We start from the raw sequence: 18,731 nt of genomic DNA, 5'->3' as shown, positions 1-18,731 counted from the left end.
AGAGGCCTGCCTGCCCTGGTTAAGCAAACAAGCCCTGCACACACATCACAAGATAAAAGGCAGAGGACAACAGATGCCACCATCGATCAGAGCAGGAGGGAAACCAGTGGCCAGCAAGGCTCAGAGGAGAGTGGACTTTGAATTAAACCTGGAGAGAAGTCTTGATGTGCAAAATTGAGAGGAGAAAGAATTCAGTTCAATTTAAACAGCATGCATTTCATGCACATATGGATGGCCTGCAATGTGCAGGGCCCTGCGTCGGCGCCGTGGCTGATCCAAAATGGGCCGGACCAATTAGAAGAGTACATAGTGATGAAGGAGTGATATGGAACTGAAATCCCAGTTTGTATTAAAAAATCACCAGCGTGTGGAATGTCTAACCCGCCAGATTCCTGCGTCATGTAGCAGTTGCTTATTTTAAACTGTTTTTAGCACCGTTCCCAAGGAGTGTCACATCAAGGAATGATGAATATTGCACCGTGGGAAGCAGTCCTGGTAGAACCAAATGATAGAGGTGTTTGTGGTCAGAAACGTGACACGTGGAAGCTCAGCTTAGTAAACGTTCCCCCCTTGGTGCCTCTGAAAGTAATGGACTTCTTTGACCTTTTCTTTTTTGTATTTTGTTTGATTTTAGAAAATCCCTGGGAAGTTTAAGAAACTTTTCTCTGAACTTGAAAGTTTAACAGTAAGTAGTGAGCCAAACGGGACTTACTCTTCAAATTAATTTGATAACACCGAATTTCTTTGTAGATTGCAGTGGCCGGGACCCACACTTTACTATGTCTGGTAGCTTAGACTAGATCACTTGTACATGAAACTGTAGCTTTTCTTCTTCTGGAGGGAAGCTGGCAGTTAATGCTTCTTCCTCTCCATGGAGAAAGGTAGTGAGAATGGTCCTTTGACGTGATTTGCAGAATGCGGACTTGTGAGTACATCGTCCATGTCAATGCCTACAAAATTAATTGGTATAAATGGAATGTGCAGTCAGTATCTTATGCATGATTCTTTTCTCCTTTTTCTCCTTTCTACCATTTCTTAGGTTTAGATTTTTAAAAATGTCTAGTTGCTTTTCAGAACACAATAAAACAGAGTTCACTTATTTTCTGTGCATTGTCCGTGCATCATGAGGGAGGTTTTTCTTTGCAGTGCACCTAACAAAAGACTTTGGGGTTACCTCATGATAGAAATTATGCAGAGGAAACTGTACTTAAAGAACCTATTTGAGGAAATAATAGGGCAATCAAAAGGTGCCTCTCTTTTGCAGTCATTTCCCATTATTGTAAACCAATAAGTTGACTTTTATTCATTGCCTGCATTTCCTGCCCTAATTTAGTGAGTTTATTCTCCAAGGAAACCTTTATCTACTTTGTCCTGAGGAAGAACCTCTCGATATTTAAATCATGTTCAAATTGTATAGCAAACGTGGATTTAGAATTGTTTCTATAGCACATTGATTTTTCTTTCTCTTTGTAATCTGCTTGGTTTGGCAGGATCCTTCCCTGAATCACAAAGCCTACAGAGATGCATTCAAAAAGATGAAACCACCCAAAATCCCATTCATGCCGCTGTTGCTTAAAGGTAACAATTTTCTATCTTTTATGCTGTCCAATTCCTTCTTCAGAGATGTATCACTCTAACTGTACAGGGCAAAAAAAAAGGCGGGGGGGGGGCTCTCGGTATATTCCTTTAGAGTAATTCTGACGTTCAGACCTAACCACGTTTGCTGGAGATCGGTTTTGCAAATGCTCAATTATGTCTGAGGTAGCCGAGATACTTAACTGTATTTGAGAGATACCAAAGCATTTTCACCTGGCTCACAGAACTTAGCAGTGGAAACTTGTGTTTTTATTTTGCTGTGCTCTAAGTGCAATCTTATTTTCTTGGAGTTGACCATCCACCTAATTCAACCACGAGTAGGGCTGGGAGAAAGAACCCAAACAGATCGTGGGCTGCGTTTGCAACTTAAATTTCTGAGAGCTAACCGCCCGGCTGCTGCTGTGTGAGAAATACCTGTGGCCAACCCCAGCAATATAGGGTATGAAAATTATTGGTGGAGAAGGGACTGTCTTCTTTCTGGCCGTAGCATCCATTTGGGAAAGTATGTGACGGCTGCAAGCCGGTCCACTGGCTTCTCTTCTGTGGAGCACCAAATAATTCATCCCGAAACATGTTAGCTCAATTTGCTGATGAGATCTCAGTGGTCTCTTTCAAACCAAGACAGTTAATTAAAAGGAAGTGCTGCTAACATTCACTATATATCCTACCTATGTGCTTTCCAGGAAAACGGGATTTGGTCCTTTTTCTTGGCCATATTTTGATTCTTTCCAAGGGATTTTATAGGAAGGCTTTTTATCTAGCCTCCACCTTCAGAGGCTTGTAATTACTGCTGGGTCTGGCCCCAGTAACTGGTCTCATAAATGTGATTCTGGAAATGAGCTGCCCGGGAACCCGATTGCTGGATGGCCCGGCCCTTCTCCTCCCAACCCACCCCTCTCCCATCGCTGTCCCCACTGGCTGGGATGCTGATATTCCCTCCTCAGCTTCTCTCCAGAACAACCGGAGCTTGGAGAATTACTGAGCTGCTGTGATCCCTGCTGCTCCTCATCTACTCTGCAGCTAGTGTGAAGCAGGAATCTTCCTGAAACAATACTCTATTAGCACAACTGAGGCATGCAGATGCTTCATTCAAGCTGAAAAGACTCTGCTAAATGTAAATGGATGAAATAGGGAGAGATTGTGATGCCAGAATAACAATTTAAAAGTTTATTCAGGCTTATAATTTTTATTTGCAAAATAAAACATCGTCTACTGGAGAGTGGGGGTGGCAGGTGGGAAGTAACAGATTCCCTTAGACACAAATAGGAAACACAGGAAATGATGACAGATCTGGGAAAGGAATTAATTTTAAGCAGAAAAAATTTTGAAAGAAAAGTTTTAAGGTAATGAGAAATTAGTTGACAGTGTCCCTTTAGCTTAATTAGATATGAGCAGTGCTTTTTGCTGTATATTTGTGATTTTCCCCAAAAAATATTTAATGCAGTCAAGTGTCTCACACTTACATCTTAGCTTGGATGCAATTTTCTGCTCTGCTGAGTTTATCTAGACCTCTTTGTTGGCAGCAAAACAAATATCCCTTTTTTCTACCGAAAATATATTCACTCTAGTACTTTTTTTCTTTTTTTCATTAGAAGCTTTCTTGAGTTTAAATAAGCATTAGTTTTCCTTTTTAAGTATTTTGTCCTTGTAAAAATAAACATCATTAGCACTTTATGGTATTTAAAATGATCACTTCTGTCTGAAATAATTTCCAAAGGAATATAGGGTGAAAATTCAAAATATGTATATATCATGTGTGAAACAAAACGTTTTGGAAAAAATAGACATTAATTTTGGGGTTATTTTTAATTGCAAAAAATGTTTAAAGTTGTGATAAACTACTTTAGAACAACTAATGCTTTAGTGAAAACTCGCCCCCCCCCCTTGTGCCTCCCACTTTGGGTTGCTGTTAGAGAAAAAGGACCAGATTGAACTCCTTGGGTGTTAAGAAGGATTAGGCCTCCCTTGTTTCATTTTCGTGAGCTGGTCAGTTCCCAGTAAGCATGCAGATTATCAAGTGAGCGCTTCACCTGAGGATCCTTCCAGTGTCTTTCCTGTTTCCCAGTTGAATTCTTGCTTTTTGATTTAGTTTTCCCCCCTAGTGTGGTGTGGAATCCATTCAGAAAGTGGATGAATGGGAAACCCTAAGTAAGTGTAGGGGAAAGGATCCAGCTGAGCTGAAGGCAGAAGCAGCCGGACAGTGTGTATCATGCAGTGTTTTTGGAGACCGTAGTCCTTTCCAGTAGAGCGAGTATCAACAGGTGTGTGAGGATTAACTGAGGTCCTCTGGGGGGCTGTGTGCGTATCTCAGAGCCGAGATGATTAGTGCAGATTTGCGGGGGTATTTAAATAAAAGGAATATCAGGGTGCTTGTATATTTCTGCCTCCTCTCTTACTTGCCATCTCCAAATGGAGTCGCTTCGTCCAGTAGTTCTACTATATGAAGTGTTTGGAGAGTGTTCAGCTGTCTCCGGATGAACAGTGCTCATTTCCCACACTCAGCCTGGTGGGTACCCTGAACTGCTTCACAGCCCAGGACTCAGGTTCTGAGACCCCAGGTTTCTCTTTCTTTCTTTGCCTCTTTGTCTCTTTTCTTTTCTCTTTTCTTTTTCCTTCCTTCCTTCCTTCCTTCCTTCCTTCCTTCCTTCCTTCCTTCCTTCCATTTATTGGTTTATCTCTCTCTCACCTTCCTCATCACACACCTGCCATTCACCTGCATCAAAACCTTCAGCCCCTTGAAGCCCCTTCTGGGTGGCAGCCCCTTCCAGCCTCTCTCTCCTTCCCACCTGGCCAAAAGCACCTTCCCTGCTTTATTCTCCTGCCAGCATCAGCCTGACCTCCAAGCCCCTGAGGGTTGGGGTTAAGTGAGACCACCCAAGAAGAGAAGAGACCTCAGGCAGAGGGAAGAGAGGGAGCCCCAAGGAAGGACTTGAAATGTTGCAGACACACTCCACGCCATAAATCTGGCAAGGTGACTGACAGGTTGTAAGAAATGCCCAAGTCTGTTCGGCTCGAGCTCCCAGAGAGGCATGGCTGGGGAGAGGAACCAGGCTCCCTGGGTTTGAATCCTGGCTGGGACCTGGGACGAGGAGAGCTGTGATCGCGGGCCAGCTGCGCATGTTCTTTGGCCTGTTTCTTCAGGGCTATACCTTACAGTCTTTTGTTAGTGCCGTGTCTGATGCTGTTAATAAAGATAAGTGCCATAATCGTCATGACCGCTCATCATTATCCTTGGGAACATGGAGAGGATGACAGTAATGTAACAGTGAGGAAATGGACCAAGTGACTCAGGGAGGGTGTTTGTAACCTCTCAGGGAGTTAGGGGAGACTAGGCTTTTCGGTGGTGTGTGATGTAGATAGAGTGCGCACAGTGCTTATTTGCCACACAAAAAAGGTAAAAGCTAACTACTCTCTTCTAAGATTTATTTATTTTAGAAAGAGAGAATCCTGAAGCAGCTTCCGCCCTGAGCAGGGAGCCCGATGCGGGGCTCCATCCGAGCACCCTGAGATCATGACCTCAGCCAAAACCAAGTCTGCCGCTTAATCAACTGAGCCACTCAGGCACCCCAAGATATTATATTATATTATATTATATTATATTATATTATATTATATTATATTATATTTTAAAAGGTTTTATTTATTTGAGAGAGAGAGAGGTAGAACAAGTGGGGGAGGGATGAAAGGACAGGGAGAATCAGACTCCCTGCTGAGCAGGGAGCCCGACGGGGGACTCGATTCCAGGACCCTGGGATCATGACCTAAGCTGAAGGCAGATGCTTAACCCACTGAGCCACCCAGGTACCCCCAAGATACTTTATTTTTTAAGTAATCTTTACACACAATGTGGGGCTCAAACTTAAAATGCTGAGGTCAAGAGTTGCATGCCCTTCTGACTGAGCCAGCCAGATGCCCCAGGACTACTCTCTTCCAAATACTGTGACACAGAATGAAAGCTTGTATTAAAGATAATAAAATAACCAGAGAGTTTGTCAGATGACCGTGTAATTGTGAATTGTTTTCCTGTTAGAACATCAGTTTAAAAGAGGGGGAAAAAATCTTAGGAAGACTTTGCGGTCAGTGCTGGAAGCTGCCTAGAGGAAAAGTTTGGATCAGGGTGTCCTGTTAACTGTGTTACTCGTGTCGCCCCCTAGTGGGCCATCAAAGCTCAGCGGCCAAATGCGTTGTAGGCAGGTTTCCAGAGCACCTAGCTCATAATTGCCCCAGGGGGACCAGCTGAATGAAAGTCTTGATTAGATGCAAATGCTTTCCCTTTCTATTTATAGGAATCTAAAGCTGTTCTTTTCCCTCTTTTATGTCAGGTTACTTTAACAAGATAATTTTCATTAGGTTTGCCCTCCGCGTTTGGGATCTAACATGATTATTTGCAGTTTCTTTTAACTGTAGTATATTTCTTACTTTGATTCTTGTCTTCAAGGATTTCCTAATGCTGAGTCATTGACCCTCTGATCTGAGTTTTTATGATCCATCCACTCACTGAGCTTCAGCTGCTGTCTTTATTTTAACTAATTCCCAAACCCCTTTCTCTTGAGGAGGCACTCCTGGGTTTTGTTTTTTGTTTTTTGTCTTCTGTCACTTTAAATGCAGTGAGGCTCAAACCAAATGTAACTTTCCCTTCCTCTGAAAATGTACCTTCATCTTACATTCCTTATGTTCTTTTCTTCAGTGATGCTTTTTTGCACCCATCGAGGAGGGCCAGGAACTTTGCCATTTTCTGACCTGTCCCTTTCCTAACTTCTGATACACAATCAGGCACTGACTTTTGGACCCAGATATCTAAATTGAAACATCTAAATCTAGATCTTCTAACATTTTAGGTAAAGCAGACCCCATACACTTAGCCAGGAGTTGTTAAAAAGCAAACACATAGATACTAAAATTCTTTTGTTTCTGGCTATTTAGTTCTTTTCCGCTCAGTGTTCTGGCCTAAAAACGTGGTGGACTAAGTTATACATAGTGGGCTGGTTAAGTTGAAGTCAAACACTTCACTGTAAGTACAAAATTCATAATTGCATCTATGTTATAATATCTTCCCCCCACACACATAAATTAGGCCTTTGCACATTGAATACCATACAGAGTCAATTTCAAGTTGCCTTGTCAAATGCATGGAATAATGCACAATGTCTAAGAAAAATTAGTAGGTTGTGTTGCATCTAGACCTCCTTAGCCCTGACTCCTGATCCATTCCTAACAGCACATATATCTTTTTGTTTTTAATTTTCAGATGTAACATTTATTCATGAAGGAAATAAAACATTTTTGGATAATCTTGTCAATTTTGAAAAACTGGTATGTAAGTTTCATTATTTCTCCCTTTTTCCCCTGTAAGGAAAGTGTATGCTTTTCTTTCTTGCTCCAAGAAACAAATGGTTGAAGTATTTCTCTCCTTTGAATGCATGGTCTGCTGCGTGTAATGCATTGTCACTAAAATGCATTCCAGTTAAAAATAGGGGTGCTAGCAAGGTTTTGAGAACCAAATATGAAAATCTGCTTTTTTAGGTTTGAAAATGGAACTTCATTACGTTCACATCAGAGGTCGAGGGTGTGTTACTGAGCCAGAAATAAAGCAGTGAGGTGCTGCCAGGAGGCATTCGCACTCAGGAGGCCAAGCTCGACTGCTAGAAAGGCATGGCTGTGCATCTCAGTGTGCACTGCTTCCGAGGCCCAGGAGAAAGCTTCTGGGGAGGTGTGTGCACCTCCAGTGCTCCCCACTAGGATATCAAGGTGGGATTTGTAGTGTGTGTGTGAGGGCAAGTACCACGCCTCTATCAGCCCGTGGACTGCGCGCCACTATGGAGACAGGAGCCCTAGCACAGGGCCCTCCCTGCTCACCACCGAAAGGTCCCCAGGCAGTCCCTCCTTACAAGTTACCAAAAGGCCTCTTCCTGAATTATTTCTAGGACCTTCTCAGGTATTTTCTCACGTAGTGGGCTCCTCCTTGCCTTTCTGACTGGCCTGGGGAAGAGGCGGGGTTGCCCACAAGAACTGAGCCAAGTGTAAAGTAGGAGTGCTCCAAAGAGGCCCAGTAGACGACAAGAATGGGTCTGTCTGATAATGAACCTTAGTGTCATAGATGAGTCTGTCCTTCATAGTTAGAGATGATACCAGTGACCCCTGTCTAGAGATCCTGACCTTTGAGTGACCTTTTCAGCAATGATAATGGGTTTCTGTGAACTCTTTCAGGAACTGACCCCCGATTCCCTGTGAGATGAGGTCAGGCCAGTGAGAGAGAGTAGGTTGAGGGAGGCGGGGGTTGCAGACCACGACCAAAGAGCAGTACAAACTGATGAGTCCAAGTGAGGTTTGGCATCTGACCTTTGTCTCATAAGTGCCCTGCTCTTATCGTCAGGTTAACTCTCCACACAGAGGGTGAGGCGGCAGAGAACCGTTGCCATACAACTTGAAAACCCGAGCACCTAGAATCTGGGAGACAAACATCTTGGGATATCTTGTCATAACTCCATTTTAATCACTGGAGGATGATAGGTTTGTGCCCTCTCCTTTTTTTAGATTTTATTTATTTGACAGAGAGAGGGAGAGAGCACAAGCAGGGGTAGCAGCAGGCAGAGGGAGAAGCAGGCTCCCTGCTGAGCCGGGAGCCCGATGTGGGGCTCAATCCCAGGACCCTGGGATGTTGACCTGAGCCGAAGGCAGACACTTCACTGACAGAGCTGCCCAGCCGCCCCTCTCTTTTAAATTTTAAATTCCTGAAGAGAACGTCATGAAAAAAAGACAGCTAGAAGACACATACAGGTATAGGGCAGCCCCCTGGGTCCCCTCCCTCTTCAGGAGCTTGAACTATCGCTCAATAAACTTTGCTCAGCTGCCCACCAAAAAAAATAAAAAATTAAAAAATGCAGGTATCCATGCAGAGAGTGGGCCTTGGCTCCCACATCCATCCACCAGGGGCGGCTGGCGCATCACTGCTAAAGAGAGCAGATTCCGTGGTATCGGGGAGTTCCTGGGCCTCAGTAGACGGCACTGAAGATGCAGCCGGCCTCCTGCTGGCCCCCTCCTTGCACGAGAAGACAGCGTGAATCACAGTTTCTCAAAGGACAGAAATCTATTTGCAGTATACACAGCCTGTGTTCTACTTGGATGCTGGGGAAGGAAACTGAATTTCCCAATGGCGTCAGTATTTTGAAGGAATGTTTCTTAGCAAGGAACAGTGTTTCGCTTAAGCTAAAACAGGATCATCTTTCACAATAATGAACCAGTAGAACCTAACGGAATTAACTGGTGAGAAGCCAATTCCTCCCGATGGATATTAGCTTAAGCCGGCTAGCAAATAATGCAGTGTATTCTCTTTATCTGGCTGATTCAGGCCAACACATTAAGTCCGACGATGCGAAGGCCCAGAAGCGCGCTTTGGGTCTAACGAGATGTCCGTCGTGCCCTCTGCTGTCTCAGCAGCTCTAACCGCTTCAGCACTGAACTATTCAATAATGAAGAAGCAGACACTTTCTCTTTTTCTTTCTTTTTAAAGATTTTATTTATTTATTTGACAGAGATAGAGACAGCCAGCGAGAGAGGGAACACAAGCAGGGGGAGTGGGAGAGGAAGAAGCAGGCTCATAGCGGAGGAGCCTGATGTGGGGCTCGATCCCATAACGCCGGGATCACGCCCTGAGCCGAAGGCAGACGCTTAACCGCTGTGCCACCCAGGCGCCCCGCTTTCTGTTTTTCTTCTCGACTCCTCCATGTCGAGAGCATCATCCTTTATCATCTCTCCCTCCTCTTCCTCCTTCCCGCTTCAGGAAAGCCGAAGATGAGGACCAGGACTGAGGTTCTCACTGCAGCTCTCAGTACTCAGCCTCACATCCACCCGGGGGTCCCGTGAGCCACACGAACGGCACACGATAGAAATCAGTGTGACGCCATCGCTTAGAATGAGAGCCCTGCCCTAGGAATAGCAGTCAACTTTGGGGAAGGAAATGTAACAATACACTCACAGACATGAGTCACGTCTCATTTCCTTTACAGAGGCAGCCTGAGCTACTGCTCTAATCACTGTCCTATTTAATTTTCCACTATTGAGTAGAAATAAATTAGAAATACAGTGGAGAACAATTTAATAAGTAGGTCATGTTCACAAATAAAGTTTCTATAGTTCTGACAGATATTAAGTAAAAAAAAATTTGTACTAATGTTATTCTTTTAGCAATAATTCTTTGAGGGCTTGCTGTATATGGACGAGCCTTTGCGTGGTGTGTAGAGGCAGGGCGGGAAGGATGATGACACGCTTGGGGAAGTTTGGAGGACCAGATAATAATAATGTTGATTCTTGAATAATAGGATGATGTTTGGATTTTGAGAGGAAGCAAATTAGAAAGTCACTGTGGATTTTCCAGAGGACTAGAACATGATAGCAACAGTGTTCAGAGATGATTCTAGCAACCGGAGGGGAGGAACAGTAGTGCAGAATGGTGTTGTCCTAAATGCCGTCTTTCTCCTTCATGGTGGAACACTAAACACGAGAGAGCTAGAAGGCTGTTGGAGGTACCCGAGTGTGAGCTCATGGGACCTGGTCAAAGGCAGCCATAAGGTCAAGAAGACTTCTGCGTGCAGATCAGTGAGAACTTCAAAGAAAGAAATAAAAGCAAAATCCTGAAGACCGTAGGAAGGAATGTAAATCATAAATGGAGAACAGTCTCTATAATGATATTGGTGTTTTAGAAAATGTTTGCCTTTTGTGACTATTTCTTTTACTGTCTTGATGTGAGATACTTGAGTCTTTGATGCCACCGGTATTCCTACCGGCGTGCAGCAAGAACGCGGGAGTCACTGTGAGACGTAGGACAGGTGCTGGGCATGCAGAGCCCTCTAGTGGCACCCGGCCTAGAGGAGGCGCAAAGATCCCGAGAAGTGCCGACCACCAGGCCAATCTATACTCTCCCAAGGAGCCGCCCAGATTCGGAAGGGAAATCTCAGAAAGGCTTCACGGAGAGCAGGCAAAACATCCCCGGAAGTGAAAAGCCTAGGCAGATTCGGACAGGTAGACGGGGTGGGGGTGCTGGATTTCTTAACACCGTGTAAACAATGGGCTGTTAGAGTCCATGGCATGTGGAAACCCAGGGCTCAGTTACACTCTGTGCAGCCAGGGTTGGGAGCACTGTTTCTGCAGATGAAGACTTAATAGCCCTTCGTCATCCAAGCTCAGTATTTTCTGTTAAAGTTAAGACCAGTTCCAAATACAGCTCTTCGTTTGCACCCCAGGGTGTAAAATCCATCCCGGCAGGCACCACTACCCAGCAGCACCCTAAGTGACCCTTCCATTGATACGTTTCCTCCTCTACCTTGCAGCACATGATTGCCGACACTGTCCGAACGCTGAGACACTGCAGGGCTAATCAGTTTGGTGAGTACTGAAGTCGGGCACGGGATGTCAGCTTACCGCCCCTGGGCACAGACTGTGAGCCCGTCACAGTGTTTGGTGGGAATGTGCTGAAACAGATTATAACGTGTAATATGCAGGTGCCGTATTCTCTTTTCATTTTGTCACTGCCTGTGTGGGATGCGGAGGAAGACAAGATACAGCAGCCTTTTATCCTCTCTCGGCAGCAGGTGTCCCCCGTACAGGGTGACTTTAGAGGATCAGAGGCTCCCCAAGGCACCCCTGACCCAGAAAGTCTGTTTGGTTGTCCCTTGGCTCAGAAATACCAGTGGGTTTATCAGGGGTGACCCTGTCCCTAAACTCCTTGCTTGGAGCCTTCCTGGAATAGGAACAAAGTTTGTAAAAGTTTCTGAAGCAGCCTTCCAGAATCTTTACTCCTCTCCAACAAAAACTTCCTGTCTGGAGCTGCCTTTCACTGAAAATGTATTTTTCTGAGCCCTTTTGTGGACTCCCCACTGAGATGAATGTATGTAGGGATATGTGTTCCCTTTTCAAACCTCAAGCATAATTTACACTCTGTTTAAACAGCATTAAAACACTGCAGGAAGGAAGGAAATCCACTTTGTTGAGTTCAGGGAGCGTTCACACGGGCACTGGCATCCTGACACCGATACTGGTGATCAGTGCGTGGCGATCATTAACGCGGAGCAGAAAGTAGAGCCTCGGAGAGGTGACGCGTTCGGCCACTGTTCAGACGGAGCCTGTGACCTCCTGACCCAGCCTCGTTTCTTTGCCTTGTGCAGAGTCTATAGATAAGAAGAGTGATAAAAAAAATTGGAAAGTTAAATTCAATAATTATAAATCAATCCAAGCTGACCACTAAATAAAGCTTTAAGTAAAATATCCTCATTATAAAGTAATTTTCTCAATACTACAGAAGTACACATAAAGTAGAAAGATCAAAGTCCTCCTTCCTAAGGGTAGGTGCATATTCTGAAGAATTTTCTTTCTGTCCCAGCTGGTCTTGGCTGGCAGTATTGTCCCCTACAAAGCAACGGAAATTCTGTGTGAATTACCAAGTTGCTGTTTGAAAGGGAGAGTTACAGATACAGGACCTAAGTTTTTAAATACTCACATCAGTTACTACCACCTGATAGGTGCTTAGGTAATTCTCCACGAAGTACTCAGTAGACGCACTTACCGTAGAAACGGTGATAATAACACTGTCGTGGAGATTCATTCAAATACAAGCATAATGTTGCCAAGGGTTGGGTTCATATTCCTTTCATCCTCCTTTGCCTTCCAAGTATTGATGGGCACTCAGCTCATTCTGAGACCTCAGTCTCACTGACCGAGAGACTCTGCAGATGTGGGCAGGAGGGTTATACTGGCTTGGTGGCCTCGACCCTGTCTTGAACCTCCCATCGCCAGGGAGTAGGTCTGCACAGCACAAAGCATAACTCTTTGTGTTCAGTATTTACGTATCTTTAAAAATTGGGTTTGGGACTGAATTAGTAGAATCAATTTTGACAATTTATATAGGCATAGTAAACCCATGTCAGCAATGGGGATAAAACAAATACTGTTAAGCCACGTAAAAATTATAGAGTGCCAGGTAAGTGTCACTTGTCGTGGTTGGAGCCCTTCATTCTTCTGCCATCTCAAGGTCAAAAAATTAACAGCAACATTACTTTGTACCACTGTGTTTTCCAAACCAATATTTACTAAACCAAAAGCAGTCTTTCAGTGTCTCCCAGAGAAGGTGTTCTGGAATAACACAACTCTTTGGTCACTTCCAGACAAGTGGAATGGTAAAAACTTTAACTCCTTGCGTTTCGACTTTTCGAAACCAGGAAGCCTTGTTTGCCGTTAAACCTTAAGAATGACAAGCTACCATGACATACGAGCCTTAGATGATAAAACACATTTGTCACAGAGGAGGAAAAAATGCATCTCACCAAGAGAAAAAAAAAGCTGCATTAAAATGCGTAGCCTCCTGCGGGCCCCTTCTCCCCAAGCCAGACGTTGCTGCTCCCGTCCGAGATTCCGTGAAGCCGGAGGATGTGATGTCACCATCTCTCTCACGTGGCCATTATCTCTCTGTAACGGTTTAGTCAGGCTCCCGGTGCCTTGAGGTTTTGGGGATTTTTCTTTGGATTGTGTTTGTTTTTAACTCTGGGAAGTGGGCTTGCCCCATTGTCCGGGCCGCTTTATCTCGGGCTCCTTATCAGAGCCTTTGCCAGTGTGGCACGTACGTGTTCACAGGGCCCTCACGCTTCTGGCGGCCCTTCAGGGTTTTAACAGCCCTGGGTTTGGGAGTGGAAAACCCCCTTGCCTCCTCCTTTGCTGGGTAGACATTAGCCCATCCACGTACTTCTGGAGCTTGCTTTGCCTGTAAAGCATATCTCAGGTTCCGTTCTGTGATACCTGTTCATTCAAATAGTTCCTCCATTTTTTTTAGTTTTTCCAAAAAGTAAGGGTGCCAAAAAATTCTACACCATCTAAACACAAACAATTGTGTCCGTGCAGTGAGCCAATGAGCAGTGATTTCTGACGATTGCAGACCGAGCTAGAAGGGCCAGGGAAAGCCACTGAAGCAGGCAGTTGCTGTGACATGGGACCGTGGACGTGGACTCGGGAGCCACATGGCCTGGGCGCCAGTCCTGCTGTGTGTCTCTGCTGCTTGCCATTCTGCAGGGGGGCTGCTGACACAGTCACTAAATACTGGATAACGTTAGGTGATGCGTGCTCTAGGAATGTTAGTGGAACACGGAGCTTGCCAGTCTAGTGACCTGACCTGAGGACCGAGTCTGAGCTGGACAAGCATCTGTGCCGTGAGGGTACCGATCTCCCTTCCAACATGCTGGCTTGGGAGTCTGCCTGCTAGATGTGCTCTAAGCCTCGACGTGAGGTTTTACTGGTATTTAGAAAGAGCGTTTCTGCTCTCAGGACATTGACTGTCTTTTTTTTCCTCCAAAAAAACAGGAGGTGACGTGTCTCCAAAGGAGCACCAAGAGTTAAAAGCCTACGTGACTCACCTGTATGTCATTGACAGCCAGCAGGCCCTGTTTGAGCTGTCGCACAGGATCGAGCCTCGGGCGTGAGCCCCCATCCCACCGCCTCGCCGTCCTGTCGCCGCAGCACTTGGAGCTGTGGGCATGTCGGTGCTGAGCGCGTTGCCTTCCTGTGAGAAAAGAAGTTGCTGAGTTTTATCAGCGTAAGACCTTGCACACGGGAAAGCCAAGCAGAGCGTGTTCAGGAAGTGATGGCAGCCACCAGAGATGGGGAGAGGCTCTCCAAGCCGCTCTCAGAACGAGAAGGCAGAACAAGAGGCAGAAGCGTTCTTGAAATGCAAAAGTCTGGTTTCTTACGACCGCATTGTTGATCCGACCCAGTTTTGATCTTGAGATGTGCCAGTGTCAAGACGAGAGCATGTCTTGTCCTAGTGACCAAATATGTCAGTCCGAGTGTGCATGAAACAGGAGTTTTCCTTCGCCTGGTGGTAGATTACCATTTATAGGCTGTCAAAGCAGCAGCTCATTCGAACACCTGAAGAAGTGACGGCGTCTCTAGATTTCCAGGGAAAAGGAGTGGCCGCTGTCAGTACAAACTGTGACATCACCAAAAGCCACTTGTGTCTAGGAAGTTAGAACCAGCAGCTGGCATCTGTGCTCTGATTTCCAAAAGGGAAATGTCAAGGCATGCATTTCTTTGCATCCACAATCACTTATCAATGTAGGCTTGCAGGGGAAATGCGTTTCTGCACAACTGATTTGCAGCCATAGGCTGCATTGCTTTGCCAATAAGGAAAAGTCGTAGTCATCTGTAAGAAATGGCCTCACTGTTTAATTTCCGGGGATGTTCTTCACATATGCAAGAAGATTCGCATTTCTTTTTTAAAAAGCACAGTGCCTGATAGAGGGTAGGCGCTCAGTAATGATTTAGAGGAAACAGAGTCCCAAAAGTCTGCCTTCTTGTGCCTGATGATGCCCTGGCCTCCAGCAGGCTCCTCCGCCCCCAGTACAGAATGGTAACAACTAACACAGGGAGGTTAAGTGGGATCGATGTGGCAAGCACTTAGCACTTTCGAGACAAGAGCACGGTAGTGACTAGTGACTGCCCGTCTTACGGCAAGTAAGCACCCCCAGATACCCAAATGTCTGATTGATGCTGGACACTTAGAATCCTGCAGTCCACCTCCTAACCAAGGCCGGAGCCTTTCCGTAATTTGTCTTTTCCCCCCACAAAGTCTCAGAGTCTTTTAGTCTATTTTTATTCCTATTTTGGCTCCTCTAGTTAAAATCTCTTGTTATTCTGAAGAACCAGTTAGAGGATTTCCCTTGAGCTTCCAGTGAACAACAAAAGCCTGTGGGATACAGGAGTGAAAGCCACCACTGCCGGCCAGGTGCTTGTCACGTTGCTAAAATACAAGGGCCCTGCTTCATGTCCTCAACCTTCATTTTCCATGCATGTGAATTCTCCGCGCTCCTGCCCATTCATCCCTCAGGTGCCTGCACAGAACTGCTTCCTGCTGTCCCATCCACACCTTATGACAGAGATGTGCCCGATGCTTGCTCATACCGTGTTAGCAGCGCTGTTTCCCAGGCATGGGAACCACACCGAGCTTGCGAGATCCACGGGAGGAACCACGTGGAGAAAATTTTTGGTAGGACTTTCAAAGAGACTCCATCTGTCCCCGCATGTAGAAACTGGAGTCCTAAAAACTAACAGGGTTATTAGAGAAAGGCACCATCTAGGGCTGGGCCACCCAAAGACAGGCTCAGGCTACCGGGTAATGGACTGAGACCCTGGAGGAGACAAGAGCAGGTGAAACCAGGGAAAACTGGCTCTTCTCACGGCTGGTCAAGGGGAAAGCTCTCCCCTCGGCAGCTATTGGGGATAGCAGAGGCTTAGCACAAAGGCCTGTGTTCCTGCCTTTTCTCTACGCTAGGGAGGACCATTTGGCCATTCTGCTCATGTCAGGCCATTTTGACGTTGTCTCCACATTTTACCATTAGCTCATTTCACATTAGATCTCCATTGCTCCAACCAGAACATTACCTCTTGAGGCCTCATTTTTCATGGAGAATGATTTCAGCATAGCTCCTGCTGCTTAGATCCCAATTCAGATACGTACACAGCCAGATGAGTCCACGCATACATCATGGTTGAACACCTTCCGATGGTGTCGTCAGTATTCCACCTGGTGTGGGTAGACCCAGGCCGGGGAGCTTGTGATGCTTGCCCACAGTTCCCTCCAGCCGTGGTCACGTGACTCTCAGGCCAGCAATGGGAAGGGTTTTGTGTAGTTTACATTTGCTTTTTCGTCCCTGTCTTCTGAATGTCAGAATTTCCAAGTCTTTCTGAAATTTAACAACTGTCTCAGATTTCCCAAGCCTCAGCAGCTCAGCAGTCTCCGAAGCCCTGTAAAGACTTAAATCTGTAGCTCAGGAATTGGAGGCGGGACCGTGGGAACCAGATTTAGCTCAGCATGAAACTTGCCGTCAGGAAGCTGGGCTGTCCCACAGGGAGGCCCCCTGTGAAGAGGGGTGGGCTGTATTCCCTTTCCAAATATTTACCCACACCTCTTTGGAATACATTTTGTTCTGGCTGGAAGGGCAGGCTAAGATGTCGAAGCACCTTCCCAGGTCTTAGATTTTTGTGGTTGCATAAGCTCTCCATTTGCTCTGAAAACCTCCTGTCATCTGCCACTTTCCTCAGCAAGTGGCACATGAGCACTTCTCAGTGGGTTCTGGCTGCTTCCACACAACCCCGGACGGTCCTGTGGGCCTGTGGATTCCTCAGCATTCCAGCAAAGCAGCCCTGCTTAGAAGTTAGCACAGGACAGGTTCCTGCGGGCACAACTGCAACATTTCTGAAAACTTTCTCCCTACATATTTGCAGATGCTCCAGAGGCTACGGTGTTTTAAGTTCACTTCTTGTTATAATCTGTACAATTATTATGACCTACATTCACTTTATGTTAGTATCATTAATGATGTTTGAATAAAGACATTTTCCTAGACCCTTGTCCACAAGCAAGCTGGGCGGAGCATACATTGAATTCACAAGGATGAGGACAAAGCAAAAAGCCAGGCCTCCCCGTTGGTAGGGGAAAGGTGTTGTGCCGTGTAGACTAGCCTCTGAGTAGAGAGAGACGGTTGAATGAAAGAGGGAGTAGTTGGTGATTTCTGGTCCTTGGAGCTGGGCTTCACCATGGCCCCAATCCCACTGCCACTGTCCTGTTACGGCCGTCACATACAGCACAGATCCCAGACCTCGCATTCTGAAATGGCACAGCTAATCCAAGCTTCTCGGAAATGAGGCAAAAACATTAAAATGGGGGAAGATCAGGTCCATTGCAGTTGTCTCATGTGGGGTTTCTTTTAAATGCTTCAAAGACATGTCCTTAAAATTTCAGCCTACTTATTAATGAGTGGGCCGTCATGCTTAAAACTGGTAGGTGGAAGAAAAGTTTTTAAAAATTGCCAAAAAGTTAGATGAAATTGTACTACTTACTGTATAAAGCAAAGCTGTATATACTAAACGTTTTTTAGCAGAGTAATATTTATTTGCATAGCCTATTTATTCGTATTACACGGTTACTAAATACTGGGATGAAATTGATGCCCTGGGGCAAGGACTCTCGCCTTTTAATGTACCATTACTTAGGATTGCTGTGACATTGTCAGCTTGCATTAACAATTAGAAGATAGAAAACCCGCAATCAGGGTGTCTACCTAACTTCTCAGGGACTACACTTCGTAGTTTTCCACCATTATAAGAGCTGGTAAATATGAAACATTTGTGGAATTACCAGAATTGCCATTAACAGTATTTTCTTTCTCCTTCTCTTGTGCTTTCTGCTTCTGTATATATGAGTGTGCTGTGTATTTATCGAAGCTAGTAAGCAATAATTTATATGTAAAAAGTTGCCAAGCAATATAAGGTGAAAACTTATATAAGTCACTGTTACCTTATCTTGTATTTTCGAGTGTTTTTTAAAAACTGCTTTTCCAAATATAAGATTATGTTAAAAGATACTATCCGTGCCTCCTAGCTTCTTGCTGCGTCTGTGGGCTCTGTAACCTGTGTCCTGGAAGCATATTATGCTCGCCGTTTGGAACCCAGAAATCATTTGCTCACTGAGAGGGCGACAAGTAGGTGGAAAGGTTCCCAGGTGGCCACTGAAGCCTGCATCACTGGTCGGGGACCTAAGACCCTGTGTGGGAAATGACATCAGTATTCTCGTATGCTGTCACCACAGTCACCGCACTCAAGTGGGATCAGGACCTCTCCCTTCCTCATCAGCCCAGATACCGAGGGAAGCTCCAGGCCCCGCCGGCGCCAGAGCCGCGGGTGGGACGGTGCAGCACAGGGGTGATGCCGTGCTCTGGGGCGGTGGGAAGACTCGGCCATATTATCGTTCAAATCTCTTCCGCTTCTTACGGGATGATCATACTTCCTGCTCACCGACGTCAAGCTTTGGCATGTGGTCATTCCTTCCTGTGAGAAGATTATGTATCTTGCCATGTTGAACTCAGGAGCGGCCAGATGTCCTGCCGTGTCCAGTGAAGAATGGGGCGAAGTGGTCTGTGCAGCCTGTAAACCAGAGCTTGACAAGGTGGCCATGCCCGCCAGGTCCCTTCTGCCATGAGCTCTCCCATGTTCCAGGAAGACGTGTCTCCAGCCGCCTGGGTCTCCAGCCTGGGAAGGACATGTCATTTGAGTGAAACATAAAACCTCAGCATTAGAAGCCACTGAGGTTTGGGGGTGAT

At 45.7% G+C, this 18,731-nt stretch overlaps 1 protein-coding gene across 5 annotated transcripts in view; it reads left to right on the top strand.

Annotated features, from left to right (window-relative positions):
* Positions 1–17,996, top strand: part of RAPGEF5 (Rap guanine nucleotide exchange factor 5) — a 235,100-nt gene extending 217,104 nt beyond the window's left edge. For all 5 annotated transcript variants that reach the window (XM_057304209.1, XM_057304210.1, XM_044387067.3 and 2 more), the window contains 5 exons: positions 635–685; positions 1,491–1,578; positions 6,845–6,909; positions 10,923–10,977; positions 13,939–17,996. In XM_057304209.1, the coding sequence (XP_057160192.1) occupies positions 635–685; positions 1,491–1,578; positions 6,845–6,909; positions 10,923–10,977; positions 13,939–14,057 (378 nt within the window). In that variant the 3' untranslated portion in view covers positions 14,058–17,996. The remainder of the gene's footprint in view (positions 1–634; positions 686–1,490; positions 1,579–6,844; positions 6,910–10,922; positions 10,978–13,938) is intronic.
* The last annotated feature ends 735 nt before the right edge of the window (positions 17,997–18,731 follow it).

This window comes from Ursus arctos, unplaced genomic scaffold (genome assembly GCF_023065955.2).
Source record: "Ursus arctos isolate Adak ecotype North America unplaced genomic scaffold, UrsArc2.0 scaffold_3, whole genome shotgun sequence".
In the NCBI taxonomy this organism is placed as follows: Eukaryota; Metazoa; Chordata; class Mammalia; order Carnivora; family Ursidae; genus Ursus; species Ursus arctos.
The sequence above is the reverse complement of the archived record's forward strand: the minus strand, read 5'-3'. Positions and strand labels throughout refer to the sequence as shown.